Source organism: Aphelocoma coerulescens, chromosome 3 (assembly GCF_041296385.1).
Source record: "Aphelocoma coerulescens isolate FSJ_1873_10779 chromosome 3, UR_Acoe_1.0, whole genome shotgun sequence".
NCBI lineage: Eukaryota > Metazoa > Chordata > Aves > Passeriformes > Corvidae > Aphelocoma > Aphelocoma coerulescens.
In genome coordinates, this window is record NC_091016.1 from 97,838,881 (window position 1) to 97,856,859 (window position 17,979).

Below are 17,979 nucleotides of genomic sequence, written 5' to 3' on the forward strand. Positions count from 1 at the left end.
TTCTTGTTTCAAATGGTTAAAAGTAATGGTTCTCTGAGTATTTCAGCATGTGCACATGTGCACATATGCAATAAATCTAATTGGGTGTTATAACTGCCTTCAAAGACGGGAAAAAAACCATAACAAAAAAAGCTCTTGAGTTCTAGCTTCATAAAATTGCTTTGATTTTAGAGAAAAATCATGTAAAAATAATTTTAAAAATAATTATGATACAATACAGTACTTGTGCATGGGAGTGTTAGGTCATGCATTATATTTTGTTTGATAAACTTGTTGCCATATGAAATAGCAAATAGAAAATATTTAGTGAAGATCACCTCTGTATTCTCTTTATTAGCACACTAGTTGTTACTTACATAGTTTCTAAAGAAAAAGATAACATTAAATTTAGAGCAGAAGTACAAAAATAGACTTGAGCAGAATACAAAAATAGACTAGAGCAGATCACATAAAACTAAAAATATCTCTAGCAGCTACAAGTGCAGCCAAAGTCCTAAGGAATGCAAATTCTGTTTTTATAGGTTAAAATGTTTGGGGCAGTTAAAAATAAAACACACTAGAAGTGCTGGCTTTACTACACTGTGCAATAGAGAAGGCAATTGTGAGTTATACTCTTTTTAAGAACCCTCAGGAAATTATTTGATAAACTCAGACTTTATGGTACATAACCCTCTAGGTGATTCTATTATGTTGAAAATCTTTGTTAGGTGCAGGGCGGAAGCACACCACATACGCAGTAAAGCCAAAAATTTACTGATAATTTAAATGAAATATTAAAATTAAAATCATTATCAGGGTAAATCTAATTACTGCATAAAATGAGTCAAAATGCAGTTTTAACACAATTTTTAGTTTCTGTCCCTTTTTATTATATTATACTCACTCTTCTCCCTCCTCCTCCAGTTCTTAAGTTCAATGGTTTCATAATGTTGCAGTTGGGAGCAGTCTTGCAGAATCTGTAGTCCTTCCCTGGAAGGAATGTGACATTCATACTTGGTGATTTCTTCTGCATCTCCAGGATCCACTTAGGGTCATTTCTATATGTCTGTTTATAGTTTTTCTTCATTGGACGGTAGTTCTATTTTGGATCTTACTTTACATTTTATGGTGGAGCTAAAGTTTTTTTGTTCTTTTTGTTACCCTTAAGACCAGTTTTGTCTGGTTACAGATCTTCATTCTTTAACTGGGCACTGGTGAAATGTCTATTGTTATGGAGTCTCCCATCTATGATCACCCCAGTGTTCCTCACATCACATCCTATGTCTCTACTTCTCAAGGTCTTTTGTTATGGTACCAGCCCTGTATTTGTATACAGCACTAGACTAGTAAACGCATTAGACTAGTAAATATGATCATACTTAGAATATCTACTTGTTCCTATTAAAACTACGGTTATTCCACGCAAAGATAAATGAAAGTAAAGCAAATCAGAAGAAAAAAACTACTGTCACAATTAGGCCAAGTAAAACATCACTGCAGGAACGACAGATCAAATCTGATGATCCTTAGTCCTTGTAAATTCAGTGCAAAACTTATGGTCTGTTGCTAGAAGAGGCAGTGTTCTTTTGCAGGGTTGCAGGTAAAAAACCCTCAGTTTACTTTTAGAATTTGTATTGAATTTGACAACTTTCCTTCTTCTGGCCCCAAAGTCCATTTAAAAGATTCTTCACTCTACTGATGTTGTTTCAGCAATGTCACATTTTAGTCCCTTTAGAATTCTTAGGTGAACTTTACCTGGACTGAGTTATTTGTGGTTATTTATTTAAGTAAACTAGTAAGTTTATTATCAGGTACAGACATAAGTATGCTAATTTATCTATTCTTTATCTGGCTGGTACCAACCCCAGAGCTATGTTGTTGCTTTAGCTCATCATGGATTCTAAGCTAACAAACACACAGATGAGAAGCAAGGTATATTCTTTCAGGTTTAGTTAATGTGTTAATGCAATTAAATGTCTCATCCCATGGTACACAGAAAGTGGAAGCTGGAAGCTGCATAAAAGGTGCATAGAGAAATTAGACATGTGTGTATGGATGGAGTTAGAAAAGCTAAAGCTAAGCTGGAAATTAAAAGAGCAAGAATCAGGGAGAACAAGAAAGTTCCCTCTAAATATATCGGTAGAAAGAGAAAATTAAGGAAAATAATTAAACAATTTAACTTTTAAGAACATATCCTTAGATAAAAAATGTATAGGGTCATTTGCAAAAATAAACAGTCCAACAGTAGTCTTTAATCAAAATTTTTCCCTCCTTCTAATGTAAAATTTCTGTATTTTTCCCCTTTGTTCCTTAGCCTGATGAACTTATTCCTGATAGAAGAATAACATGCTTAATTGTGCACAAAAATCTTGTTTGAGTTCTCTAAGTACTGCATTTCTCAATTACTCAGCCCTTACTCACTATGAAGTGATAATTAGGCATTAAAAGCTAAGTGGATTACTGTGGAGATCTCTCCTGATATCCATTTATCACTTAATCAGACTTTAATACCATAAATTATGCATTTCTCAGCAGTATTCAGTTTCCAATAAATTTTATAATAGTTTGGAATTACTAGGTTTTCTTGACCTCACTGTGGCAGGGAAAAGTCATAAAGTTTGCTTAAAGGATACAGCCACTATAAGAATTGCAGATTTATAGCAAAATAATTCTTAAAGCCTGTTGGGTTGCACTAATATTTATTCATAAGGGTTTCTTGGACAAGACAATTCCATCACCATGAATAAACATAAAAAAAAAAATGATCCAAAATACATATTGAGATGAAGTTTTTTTCCCAGCTTTTTTTTAACTCCTGATTCTGCCTTCCAAGCCTCATTAAGAAAAACAAAACAAACGCCACAATTCCTAGGAGATTGCAACTTCCTCAGCACTCTCAGTTGATTTTGGAATTAAAATTTCTATCTATGTGTTAGGATGACTTTTTGCTGGCCACTATTACTGAAAATGGCTTTCTAAAAGTATTAATCATGATGGAATATCCCCAGAAATGCAGATATTTTGGGTTACCATTAGAGTCAATACAAACAGAGCAAATGAGAGTCTTGTAAATATAAGGTGAGGCTGCCCAAAGCTTCCCATGTAATATTACATATTATAATAATAATAAACAGAAGAAGTATCTAATTTCCTATTTTCCTATGTTCTCTATTATTTACATATTACTTAAAAATATTTTAACTCAGTAAGCTTTATAAATTACAGTAAAATATAATCTTGGCTGTTAAAAATTTGATAGATGTTATCAGTGGGTGACTTTTAACCGAGGAGTGAAAAATAAAATAATTATAAAAAATCACTAAAAGCATGCTGGTCAACCTGTCTGTAAATACATGAGATTGCACTTGTGGTTCAGCACCTGTTGGCCCAAAATAGAGATTTTTGTCCAACAAATCACAGCATATTACTCTTTGCATTTACAGAAGTCCATAAAAAAGTCTTTAGCTCTTAGTATGGCACTCCATTCTAGCATATTAAGAGTGACTGAAATTTGCAGAAAATACAGGAGAGACATAGTAATTTTCTTATCAAGTGTTATCCTATTAATTTATGTTCTCCTGATGTCTCTAGCTCTAGATAAAGAGATGATTAAAAATTTTAAAACAATTTCGTTATTTGAAGTAAATTTATTTCCTTTTTTTTGACATATGAAGAATTTCAAATAGAATATTAACTTCTGACTCAAAATTTTACAGAACATATTGTCTGATTTAATAAATTATCCACATTTCTTGTACATTCCTCCCAGACATTTTTCTTCTGTACACCTCTTCTATGTTTTCTGCTTAAGCCATAAAGTGAAGTAACACTGATTTCAAACAATTTGGTGATAAAAACATCAGTAATTTACACTTATTGTATTTCTGAATTTTCATCTTTGAAATATCTCAAAACTCCTGCACCTTCTTCTAGTTTTCTCAGCAGTGAAGATTTTTTCTCTTTTATCTATTCTTTATCTTTTTGAGACTTGGAAACCACCCGCCCCCCCCCCCCCCCCCCAACTCCTGCTGACAAAATAGGAAATTAAGAAAAAAATAGCAAGGGAAAAAACCCAAAGAACATCAATAACAAGGAAAGAAAAATCAAGAATGTGTACACAGAATTCATTACATTGTTTTCAGTACCAAAAAGAATAAAAAGTGAAAGTGTCTTGTTTTTGTCAAATCTACATTTTTGCCAAGACTAATGGTAAACCTGATAGTCTTCATTATTGATTCATATCATGCTGCCAGAGATATATTTCTCTTCAGTACATTTTTTTAGAACTGTCCAGTTACAAGTTCAATTATTTCTTTCTGCTGGGCTAAAAACAGTTTTCAGCTAAATGAGCAAGTTGTTCAGTGAATGACAATAAAGGTTACCTCAGATAAATGTGGACTAGCCCTTTTCTAGCCAAAACAGAGCTCAGAAAATACATAATGAAAGTTGTATATAATAGATTCAAAAATCTTGAGTAGATATCAGAATTGACTCATGCAGCAGGAAAAAGAAGAAAATACAAAGGCATTACCCCCTTTCAGTCAATTATTTCCAGGGAAAATCCACCCTCTTCAGCTCTGTATCCCCTTCTGGATACATTCTAAAACTGTTTCAAATGCTGAAAAACTATTTTTTGTTTGGCCTTTTTTTTTAACCACTGAGATCTATTTTTTACATGTGTAAGTGGAGAGAAAGAGTCTGAAAACTTACACAAGATCTTTAACCAATATTCCAGAGATCTTATTTAAAGAAAGTTATTCTATCAGTTTTGCTAGTATGACTTACGGTGTTTCTTTAAGAATGTGATATTAATTCCTAACCTTTTAAGGACTTTTTTTTTCCTATCTCAGGAGAATTCTGCGAAGTTAAAATTGATAACTGTAGTTCCAATTCTTGTGAAAATGGAGGAACATGTATTGTCTATGAAGATCATTTTAAGTGCACTTGCCCTACAGGTAAGCCATTGGAAATTTGTTGTATTTTCTAACAGAACAAATTATATCATCCTAATATTTATGTTAAGAAGTAGAGACAAAAAAATAGCAATGTATTTCAACAAATGCAATGAACATTTTTATGAAGAAACCCACTTTTTCTCTTTGTTCAGGAAATAAAACTGCCAAATAACTCTAGTAGAGTGGTGTTAACTGCTAACACCCTGAACAGACATAATGTCGATATTCTGAATGAACTGTGGTTAAACATTCTCTTTGTGGTGCAGGTTTTGAAGGTGAAAGATGTGAACTCGATATTGATGCCTGCCTATTCAACAATATAAGCTGTGCCCCAGGAGCACTGTGTATGGATAAATCTCATGGATTTAATTACACATGTTTACCACCATGTATTGGAAACACAGAGGTAGGATAAAGCAATATATTCCTCCGCAGCATTTTTTTGGGAAATCAAACAACTTACTCTAATAGCAGTGAGCTGATGAAGCCTCATTTCCCACAGGTTTCCTAAACATAGTACTCATTCTTGATATGTTCTCATGCTAATATTCCTTTTTCCTGTGTAACATATGCTTGTAAAGGTGCATGATGTGACTAGTCTGGTCATTGTACAACAAACCATGTAATGCCTGAGCTATGCCTTTCTTGTTCTTTATAGGTTTACTCACTGATGTCTCCTTCTGTCCCCTACTTGCTGCTGCTATATTATGAAACTTGAAGAACTTAAGGCAAAATCTCTTTGCAAAATTTGATGTGTTTAGGTACAGATAGAAGGCTGATGGTACAGCAATGCAGAGAAAGAATGACAAAAGTTTCATTTCCATTACAAACAAAAATAAGAACCACATTCATCAACAAAAAAGCAAGACTAATTAGACTTCAATGGGAGATGAAAATGTGGTTAGAAAAAAACCTAAATTCGCCTTGCAAGTTACTCTTCAGTGGTCACAGCATCTAGAAATGAATACCACTTTTGCACTTTCAAAGTTTTCTAGAAGAAATTTACTTGTTGTATCATTCTCACTTCCCTTTAGTGACCTTTTCAATTAAATTTGGGTAGGATTCATTCATATCAGCGTGGACTTCGAGTTTTTGGTATGGGTTAAAGTAAAATACTGTTGCACTTTTTTATTATGATAGTTATTTTAAAAGCTCTCTAAATAATGCTATATAGCCTTCTAAATAGCTACACAAACTTGATAATGAGTGTTTTAAAGGTATTATCATTTCTTTTATTGAAATATAGGCACCATAAAAATATACTATGCATAGTAGGCAATATGTTTACAAAGAACAACCAATATTTATGTCACCTTGAAGTCCATGAGTAGACACTTACCAGTGAATATGAAATATAGCACTGAAATACTCACTGGCTCAAAGGTTTATACTTAAATTGTCCAGCATCTGGTAAATTTTAACATTTTTATGATTTAAAGTGGCATACTGAGTGCAAATATATTGTACATGGCATAGCACCATAATGGTGCAATAATCATTATGGCTAGTTAGTATGGGAAGCAATGGTGTGCCAAGGATGCTGATGGGAGATAGTAAAACATTTTACTGTAATATTTTCTTAAAATCCCTCAGACGTATTTAATTTATTCATACAAACATTTCATAGACTATCATAAATGTCATGTGGGAGAAGTAATTTTACATACATATATCAATATACACTCACTGTATTTGATGCTTGATTTGGACCTAATGTGAATAATTAGTAGATTTTCTAATGGGAAAAGGAATAGAAAATAAAATTATGGAATTGTATACTTGAACTTTACCTGTTTTCTTAGCTTACAGATCATTAAAATGATATCACTTCCTTATTGGAAAAAATAAAGGCCATATTTAAAAAAATATTTTAATTGTTTTCTGAAATAGTGCAAGCAATCATTCAAAATTAAAGATTAATATTAGTAAATAAATTGCATTATTCAGCATTAAACTCTTATTTTTTGTGGCTGGGAAATAAATATATATTTTTGCATCCTTTCATTTCTTTTACATTTCCAACAGTACCTCAGTTATGCTGAACTGCTTTACCTCTGTGTATTCAGCAAAATATATTGAAAAGAATGCTACTATTTGTAATATTTTCTTAATGAACAAAAAATAAATATAAATTAATTGGGCTCTTTTATCTCTGTATAAATATATAATTATATTAATGCATTGGGGTTTGGTTTTTTCTTTGCCAGCACAACAATTAATACACTATGGTTGTTTTTAATGTCATTTTTATTTTTTTCAAACAAATATTAAAAAAGCAAATGAGGTGAACAGATTACAGCATGGGATATCTTCCTTTAAACTTCAAAATCTCATCTAAAACTTTTAATTAGGGTAATGCCTGATTGCTCTGGACCAAGAATTATGAAGGACCTCTAAATAAACCAAAATTTTGTCATCTTTGAATTAGTGATTCCAACAGGACCAAATTTCGTCACTTTGTGTTATAATGCCTTTTCTTCTGTTATGGACTCAGGTAGACATGAATACTCAATGTATGCTACAAATTCTAATATTTTTATTAACAGGAGTTCATAGAGAAGTGGTAAGACCACTCATAATAACAAATAATTGTAGTGCAACATGATAGGCCTGGGTAACAGAATCACAGAACCACAAAACAGCCCAGGTTGGAAGAGATCTCATAAGACCATCTAATCCAACATTTCATGAAAAAGCAAGCCTAGGTTAGATTATAAAATCATATTTTTAAAACCACCAGTGATGGAGATACCACATCCCTGAATAGTTTACATACTTTGAAAGTACAGCTGTGACCCAAACAACCACAAATGAGGAGGCATTCTAAGATGTTCTGGGCCTCTCACTTCAAGAAAGATATTGAGGTGTTGGAGCATGTCTGGAAAAAGACAATGGAGCTGGTGAAGGATCTGGAAAGTAAGTCTTGAAGGGCAGTGGAGGGAGGTGGGGTTTTTTAGGTTGGAGAAAAAGAGTTTCAGGGGAGACCTTCTTGCTCTCTATAACTACCTGAAAGGAGGGTGTAGCCAGGTGAGGGTCAGCCTCTTCTTCCAGGCAGCCAGTGACAGGACAAGAGGACATAGCCTCAAGCTGTGCCAGGGGAGGTTCAGGTTGGATATCAGGAAGAATTTCTTCATGGAAAGAGTTGTTAAACTTTGGAATAGATTGCCCAGGTAGGTGGTGGAGCCACCCTCCCTGGAGGCATTCAAAAACAACTGGATGTGAGACTTAGTGCTAGGGTTTAGCTGACATGGTGGTGTTTGATCAAGGGTTGGACTCAATAATTTTAGAAGTCTTTTCCAGCCTTAATTATTCTATGATTCTATGTGTGATTATTTTCAGTGGCCACAGCTACATCTCACTTAAGAATTTTATTGCTTCCCTTAAAACACTTCTTTTTTAAAATTCTGTCAGCAAGCTTAAAAAGTCATTGTTTCCTTTAGCACTTACTACAAAAAATTTGAAAGTGTAACCGTAAACTATGGGAACTGCAAGATGCTGACCAATGTTTTTTAAAAGGAAGCACAGGAATTTAAAAGTAATTTTCAATTATTTTTCATTTTCTTTTCAGTTTTAAGATGTAAACAGACACACTTAGCAGACATCCACTTGGTTTGTCAAAAATAATTCCCAAATGAGTTAGGAATTAAACCACATCTGAAAGTTCCTTTCAGTGTCTATCTACAGCTTTATTATACTGAAGTTTATTGAACTCCACTTGCATATTTTACTTGAAAGTTTTCTCTTTTCATGAGCCAAAGATCCCATGTTACCCTGTTGCACGTGCAGTCAAGACCATAGTTCCAACCTTTTCAATGGAAATATCGGTATGTTCAATATATATTTAGTGTTTAGAGGAGCTGCCACTTTCATATCTGTTCTGGTCCTTACATGCTGTGCAGCTTTATAAAGTTTCCTTTTCTGTAAAAGTAAGGCAATTTCTGTTTTCAATATTTTTAAGACAAACATTTTATCTACTTGCTTAGTGTACCACCAGTCTAGGAAAGAACATAAGACAGATTAAGTAAAATTGCACTTCTGGAAAAATTTGAATACTCAGGTACAATTGACTTTGCAGTAATAAAACCTGAAGACTGTAGTAAAATTATATGGTTCAGGAAAAATACATGTGTGTGTGTGTGTTTTCATACATGTAAAATGCAGTTTCATTCAAACTGCAGAGAATTACAGGAAATATAAGACGAAAGAGGGGTTGGGAAATAATGACTGCTGTCTTATCTTGAGCATGTGACAACACAGGATACTTAGAGAAGATACAGACATACAGTAGGGTTATATCCCTCAAATCCTGCAAAGAGAAGATAGGAGAAGAATAAAATCCTCTAAGGACTAATTATATTCCCTAGCTGAAATAAAATCTCCTAGTTGATATTGGAAGAAAGTGATTCTTACATTTTATCAAGACTACATAAAAAGGCAGATTTGTGTTAAAGTACTTGCCACAGACAGAAGTATGATGGTCAGACTGACAAGAATAGACTTGTTTATGGTCTGTTGAAACGTAAGATTTTTATTTAAATACATTCCATATCTTTCTTTTCAATTTAAATCTGCTTTAGATTGCATTACCATCTCAAAGCGTAGCACCTTTCTTCACAGTAGGAAGTATCAAAATGACATAAGAATATAATGAACATAATCTTGTGGCAATATTGAAATATTTTTCTTAATTGCCTAAGGTTTTCTGGATGATTTTCTTGAGTATAAGCTTATTTGACCTATTTGAGCTTTGAGAAAATAGTAAGCGTCAGGACAAAATCCATTCAAAACATATGAATACAAAAGTAAGAAAACATATAAAAATAATAAGAAAAAAAAATAACAATTCCTATACCATACATGTAGAAGGGTTGTTTTTTGCATTTCTGTTGAACTGCGTTTTTTCAAGATGTTGTCATATTGAATAAGTATCCCAAGGTAAGTCTAAAATTCAGTACAGAGAGCATAACAAAAATTTCTTCATTTTAGGTCAATTTAAAACTTAATCAAAGACAAATGAATATTAGAATATTTCTGCCAAGGACTGTTATTATTCCAAATCTTAATGACATTATAAAGAGATTCAGACTCAATCAAACTGAAGTACTAGTGCATTAACTCATCTTCTAGACACCCTTTTCTTTAAAAACCAATTGATTAGCAGGAGGGGTCTTAATTGCTTTGAAATGAATATGTAGTTATCTGTCTTCATACTGGCAAAATTTTCATGGAAATGAAAATGGAACCTAAAAGTAAAATGAGGAAAGGAGTATTAACTCAGATGTATAAATTCCTGTAGTTTTGAACAATACAGGAAATACTGGTTTAATGAGTAATATTAGTAATGAAAACAAAAAGGAAAAAAGCTGTTCCAGTCTAAATTTGCCAATTTTTCAATACTTACAAATTGAAAATGAAGAAGCTTTTTATTTTCCCACAGCATAGATGTAATTTATAAACATACAAAGATCCAAGGATAGGTTGAATCAGCATTATAATCAAAATGAAAAAAAAAATATTTTTTTTCCTGATAACCACATATGAAGCTAAATTATACAGCATAGGAACAGTTGCTCTACTATTTCAATGGAAAAATAACAGTTTAGTTCCCTGTTGTCCTTCCTAAAACAATCACATTTTAAGGGCAACTGTGAAAATGTTACAGTTAAATTAAAACATAAATGCCTTTTACCAACTAAACAATAAATTGGTACATTGATTTAATACCATTCAGTATTTTAGGTTCTTGGAGATGTATCTTTTTTAATATTACAACATAAAAGATTAAATAACCATATTTATTACCAATGGTTTATTCCATTAAATTCCATTTCATTTTTCCCCCATTTCTTGGGGAAAAAATCCAACACGTAAAGAAAAAACTCTTTAACTATCTGGTGGGTTGACTCAGGCTAGATGCCAGGTGGCCATTGAAGCCACTCTATCAGTGCCCTCTGCAACTGGACAGGGGAGAGAAAATGGATTATGACTTGAGATAAGGGCAGGGAGAGATCACTTAACCATTACCATCACAGGCAAAACAGATTTCACTTAGGGAAATTAGTTGAATTTATTACTAACAAAATCAGAGCGGGATAATTAGAAGTAAAAATAAATGTTAAAAGCACCTTCCCCCCCCCTTCCCTCCCTTCTTCCTGGGTTTAATTTTATTCCAAATTTTCTACCTCCTCTTCCCTGCAGCTGTGCAGGGATACAAGGAATAGTCAGTTCATCACTTGTTTTTGCTACTGCTTTCTCCTCAGGGAGAGGAGTCCTTCCCCTGCTCCGTAGTAGGTTTCTTCCCATGGGAGGCAGTTCTCCACAACTTTTCCAGTGTGAGACCTTCTCAAGGGCTACAGTTGTTCCTGAACTGTTACAGCATAGGTCTATTCCACAGGCTGCAGTCCTTCCAGAACAGGCTGCTCCAGCATGGGTCTCCCACAGGTTCACAGCCTCCTTTCAGGCATCCACCTTCTCTGGCATGGGTCTCCTCCAAGGGGTGCAGGTGAATCTCTGCATGCAAATCTCTGCATGCTCGTGGTCCTCCATGGGCTGCAGGGGCACAGCTGCCTCACCATGGGCTGCACCACGGGCTGCAGGGGAATCTCAGCTCTGGGACCTGGAGCACCTCCTGCCCCTCCTTCTGCACTGACCTTGGTGTCTGCAGAGCTGTTCCTCTCACATGTTTTCACTCAGGTCTTCTCTGGCTGCAATTACTTCTGTGAAATAAGCTTTTTCCTTCTTCTTAACTATGTTACCCCAGAGTAACATATGGGCCAGCAGTGGCCAGCAGTGCGTCCATCCTGGAGCTGGCTGGCATCTGTCAGACGTGGAGAAGCTTCTGGCAGCTTTTCAGAGAAACCACCTCTATAGCACCCCCCGCTACCAGAACCTGACCATGCAAATGCAATACAATGTATTTGTAATTCTCATCTTCAGGTATGTGCAAATGGAGGTAGTTGCTTTTACGATGAAGAAAATCAGAGATCTCACTGTGTTTGTGCTCTGGGATGGACTGGAAACACATGCCTTGAGAATATTAATGACTGTGAGATAAACCAGTGCCAACATGGAGCCACATGTGAAGATGGAATCAATAAATACAGGTACGAACATGTTCCTTTCTATACAAGCCTTCATAAAGTATTTCATGCCATATGAAGATATTTTTCCTTTCAGAAAGAATTTAAAAGGGTGTCATTAATGCAGCAATATAATTATCATATTATAAAATGCCACGGAATACTAATTTTCAGTAAGGATGTGCATTCAGTAAAAATGTGTAGTCTGAAGTGTTGCACAGGAAGGAATCACATATATTCCTCTTTGCTGGTCAAAGAAGTTAAACCAACTATGCAAAATCTCACATAAACAAACACTTTATGAGCCTGGACTGTGTAATGGAGTGTCTTATTAAAATTTGAATGATAATTTATTATCATTTCAGTTATTGACAAAACCATGAATTATGTGTTCTCCTTAGTGAGCTGTAACATGCTGTAGATATTTGAAAATGAGATTTTATAAAATATGGTGAAAAAATAAACAGGAAAGGTTTTCTTCAATAAGCAGAGTTCAGCTGTTCTTATCAGACTTGAATTATTTATTTTTCCTCTACAAAATCCAGAATAAATAAAACTCTTCCATAATGTTTGTGAATGTATTTTGAAAGACATTATTCTATCCTGTGCCATGTCCTACTTAGAAGCACTGTAATTAGTATGCTGTAGTGTTTCTATTTAGAAGAAGATTGCAATAGGGTACAAAATTAAAATAGAAGCAATTGAAGATTTCTTCCACTTCACCTCTATTTTTAAAGTATCTTCTGTAAAAATAACTGAAACTACCAAATTAGCACACAAATGGAGATAAGTGATTGATTCTCAGTATACCAGAATTAAAGGAATTTTTGTCAAAGAATCCTTACAAAGTAAACATCCTTCCTTTTTACCAGCTTGCAATCGACTCTTGTATTAAATTACTGCACCAAATTTTGGCACTTTTTTTAACTGATAAGTCTGTCTTTCCTTCCTTTATCAGGAAAATAATCCTGATAGAAGTACAAAGCCATATTTACATTACAAAATCCACTAGCATTTTCTGAGAAATTAGTAGTTCTGAAGACAACTGGCAATAAAGAACTTTGGATTTATCTTGCTAATCCAGTCTCAGTTTACTGACAGAAAACACTTAATTCTTACTTTTTCAGTCTTTGAAAGACAAATTAAATTGACAGATCAGTCTGTTTATCTAAGGAACAAGAAAACACACCATTAAGATCTGAATCTCAGATGGTCGGTTTTGTTAGCAGACAACTTGACCCCAAAAGAACAACACTGGTTATTTTGTCAAGTCAAAATGTAGCATGTTTACTGTATAATACCTGCCTGTTGAAAGAGCATGGTTGTTGCTCAATGACAGTGAAGCATTTTTTAAAATAAATAAACTCTGCCTGCCTTAAAAATAATGATGTTTCCCAAGTAACTGTTAGCAAGTGAAACAAAAATAATTTCCCCTTTCCAATACATGGTTAAAACCAAAAGAGTACAAGAGGCAATGCTGAATATAAGTGCACCTAAGTCTAGTGCACAAGTCTAAAGACTTGTAATTTGCATTTCTATCCTAAAATGGGTAAAATTTTTTATTAATATTATAAAATATAATATTTTTATCAAGAGCTATATTTGATGCAAAGTAGTTTCAAGAAGACATAAGAAAACTGTCAGCAGAATAAATGGAGAATCGAATGTGTAAGTCCCATTAAGAACCCTACAGACTTCCATTTTTAATACTACAGCCATTCAAAACCTTACTTAATAAGTGAAGAAGATAAAGATATGCCAAAATGTTATATATTAGTATATTAGTTTTTTATTTATATAAAATTATTGTAAAAATCTAGACTTTTCTCCTTGTTAAGAAATCTTAAATTCTAAATTATTAAACTTTGGTCATAATGTATTTTCCTAGTGGTAGCTTGATATAATAATGCTAACACAAGGAAACTGTCGCTATCCTGAGCTCTCTGCAGCTTCTGTGCCAGAGCGCGAGGTGCTGCGATCTTCCAAGAGCGTCTCATTAGCAAAGCCACTCAACAGGATCAGCTACACACTCACACATGAATGCATGGACAAACACATGGATAGCTTAGTAATATGGGTCAACAGCAAAGAGGCAGGAAGGATCTCTGCATAGAGTTCCATGGGAGCAGTTCATTGTTTCCACACCATGAAGGATTCCAGGGGCAAAGATGGAGAAAAACGGAGGGTCCAGGTTTAAGTACGGGAGCGGAGGGAGTATCAGAGACCAATGATCCAATGGCACGGGGGCGGTACAAGGGCGGGACTAGGGAATGGGAGCCAGTGGGGAAGTTCTGGGGGAGTGGCAAGGGGGAAAGGCCAATGGGGGGAACCTGGAGTGGAGAACTTTCTATGGCATGGAACATATAAGGCAGCAAGGGGGTGGGGCAGCCAGTGGCCCACAGGCCTGGGGTATATTAACATAACAGAACAAAGCATTCGGGGAGAGGATTTTCTTCTTACCCTAACCTAGGGAGAATTTTGTTGTACTAGGGACTGTCTTACCTGAGAACTTTCTCTGTTCCTTGTACCACAGGCTAACCGGTCACCACAGGAATCCATAGAAAATATCCAGCTTTGATTCAAGTACATCCTTCTCTTTTAAGATCTCTCATTTTGCAACCCATCATTTTTTCCTAGATAAGAAATAAGTCCTCACCTGAATGAAATGTTTCTAACTTTCTGTCTCCTTGCCATAGTTGTTCTTTTTGTCCTCCTATTTTGAAATTACTCTTCCAGACTATAGTGACACATAGATGTATATTTATATATATATGCAGAGAATTTCCTTTGAGTTCAGAATGGGGAATTGCTCTATGTGAAGGAGGGTGGGTTTTAAACTTTTATACAGTATAATTCTCAGCAAGGCTGTGTACTAAGAGGCTCATAATTACAGTAAGAAGTCTTAGGAGTTGTACTCCTTTGGTTTAGTGAGCCTTCTCTTACAACTAAAGTGGCCCCAATCACACTGACACAAAACCTGTAATTAATTCAAATTAATTGTTGACTTACAGCTGAGTCTGTGCTGTTCGAGATACCATAAAGTAAGTCAATCAGCATGTATTTAAAATGATAGCTTCAAAGAATTACTGCTCCTGCCACTGGGTTGATGGTATAGATGTCACTATGAATCTGGCAGATACCATGTGATAGATTTTATTGTATCCACATGCCAAAATAATCTCTTGACCAATGATTATAGATACGTGAGAGAAAAAGGACAGATGAGATTCATTACCTCAGTAAATAGATAGTGTTTCTACATTAAAAAAAAAAGCAACAATTTTTCCCTTCTAAAGAACCTGTATTGTTTGATTATGTTCTGTGTAGGAGAAGAGAGAGAACTGATTTAATTTGGCTCATTGAGAAGCATTTAATGAATAATTAAAGTGAAAGAGATCTTCAAGGAGTATAACCTCCTGTTTTGAAATCCAAGGGGCAATTTATTACTCTGTTTTCTTCACCTTTGTAGATACTTTTCTTGTCAACATTACATTTTGGACAACCAAGATCCTAACTGAAATAAGTTAATAATAACAGATATTTACTATAGTCTATTCAGTGGAAAGGAGCAACTGAGTGAAAAGACAATTTAAAACTCAGGGTAGTTTCCCTTACCTGTCCTGTTTCCCATTTCTTCAGTCCAGTCTGTTCAGATGAAGTCCTACACTTATCACAACCCCTGAAAAACCTCTTAAGAACGGAGAACTTAAGAACTTAAGAACGGTTAGATTAAGACTTTTGAAGAAGCTGTATTGTAGGATTTGCCACTGTTTAAAAGGTCATGAGGAAGTAATAAAGTTTAAAAATGTATTTTAGTCAATAGCTATAGGTCTGATGTCAGCATTTCATTTGTTTTTATGCAGGAAAATGTCTCATTAAGAAATTAGTTTTGGCGTATGGTAAAACTTGAATTGCACCACATTCTTCAGTATTCACTATACAAACTTCAGTGCATACAATTAAATAATGAATTAATCTGAGTACAAAAGAGTAAAGTGACACATGGCAGAGTAAAATGATGTAAAATATGAAACACTTCTTTGCATGATGCCAGCAAGATTGTGAAAAGTAAACATAATTTAGATAATTTCTGAGTATCACAAAATTTAAAGCTCCTATTATTTTATTCGTCCTCAGCTTTTTCCATTTTCTTCCAGCTGGGTAAATTGAGCTGTTTGATTATATTAATTTTTTATATCTAATTTTCTTTTTTAAAGTTTATTCATGCTATACTACATATGCAATTTGATTGCAGGACCTTGTTGACAGTGCCATATGATGTTAGTACTGTGATATACACAGTTTTCTGCAGTAAAAATGTACTTCTTCCACTAAAGAATGAGGAGAAATACTTTTCCTCACTTTTCTACAACTCCGGAAGATAGGTGAATATATGTCACAATTTCTTAGGGAATACCTCTGCAATAAATTTTACAACAGCTTTTCTGCAGAGAATAGAGATGCATATAAAAAGTCAAAGTGAAACTAAATAACCTTTTAGACCACTTATGAATGTGTGTACAGTTCACCTTTCAGTGGGAAAAAGGGATAATTAATACTGAATAAATGCAGCTAATATGCTTGGACTAATATTAATAAACATATATATATATAAAAGAATTATAAATATTAAGAAAACAAAGTAGAGGGATTCTGGAAAATCTTTGCTAATGCCAGGCTTCAGTGCTCCTTATACCTCTTGTATCAATATAGAAAATAGCTAGGTCATCTCCTAGCACAGATTAGCATAGACACATCTTCAGTCTGGTCTTTGGCTTTTTTCCAGTCATTTTAAAGATTCATTTGATGTACACAGTTATTTAGTCAACAACACAAGTCACATCTTTAGTGCAGGCAGTCCATGGTGACACCTGTACAGCTGCACTGCCCGGACTAACCAGCACCAGCTGACTTACCCACACACCTGCTGTTGGAGACCTTTAGTGATAAAAAGTCGGTAGCAACACATTGCACCTATGCCACAACCATACACATTTTAGCAACACATTCCTTCTTTAGCTAAATTCCCTGCCTGCCTTTGCATCTCCATTTAACATTCATTTTGCAAGCATATCAAATTATTGTGCAGCATTAACTAGGTTTAGGCTCTGGAGTCATAACATACAATCATCTGCATAGTATGTGTGGGAGCATAGTAATACTCAAATGACTAGTGTTTGCTACTCTCTACTAAAATCCATGTTTGTAGCAAAAGCATTGAGGTATTTGTTTTCTCTCCTAGTATCTGTTACCCTCAAAATCTTGCTATGGATGAAAGAGGACATATATTAATGTTAATACAAAACTTTTTCATATGCTGTTCTCTGGTGCCATGCTTCTGCTTTCAATTTTTCCCCAGTTTGTAAGGTAGAAATTTTAGCCCTCCTTAAGAAAGAGGCTGGGGAAGTGTCATTAGCATCTCCTGGTCTCTGCTGGAAGATCTCTCTCTCTCACTCACACACACACACACACACACACACACACACACCAGATGGCCCATGCCCAGAGCTGAAGCTGGAGCAGGGGAGGCAGCAGTTACTGACTCCAGCACAGGGAGTGACACCCAGACAGGCTGTGGAGAGGCTGAGCCCTTGTGCTGAGATGCCAGTGCACAGACAGGTCGTCCCTCTGATAAGGGCAAAATACATGGTCCCTGTGCTAGAAATACACTTATAAATGGAAATTCTGGTACTGTATATATCTGTACACAAAATTCTTTTTTGATTTATTGTAGAGGAACCTTTTAGCTTTGAAACAAATAAAGACTGAAAATCAATCCATGCCTCAAATCTTTTGATATCATGCTCAGTATTTTAGTATTGCTGAAGATAATAATAAAAAATTGAATTATAATTAATAATAATAATAATAATAATAATAATAATAATAATAATAATAATACAGCACTTTATGCTATTGTAGGAGATGACCCATACTAAATTAAAAGGCATTATAATTTCACCAGG

At 34.6% G+C, this 17,979-nt stretch overlaps 1 protein-coding gene across 1 annotated transcript in view; it reads left to right on the top strand.

Annotated features, from left to right (window-relative positions):
• The window catches only part of EYS (eyes shut homolog), a 750,542-nt gene that overhangs the window by 65,848 nt on the left and 666,715 nt on the right, over positions 1 to 17,979 (top strand). The window contains exons 7-9 of the mRNA XM_069011357.1: positions 4,830 to 4,934; positions 5,201 to 5,340; positions 11,871 to 12,037. Of these exons, the coding sequence (XP_068867458.1) occupies positions 4,830 to 4,934; positions 5,201 to 5,340; positions 11,871 to 12,037 (412 nt within the window). The remainder of the gene's footprint in view (positions 1 to 4,829; positions 4,935 to 5,200; positions 5,341 to 11,870; positions 12,038 to 17,979) is intronic.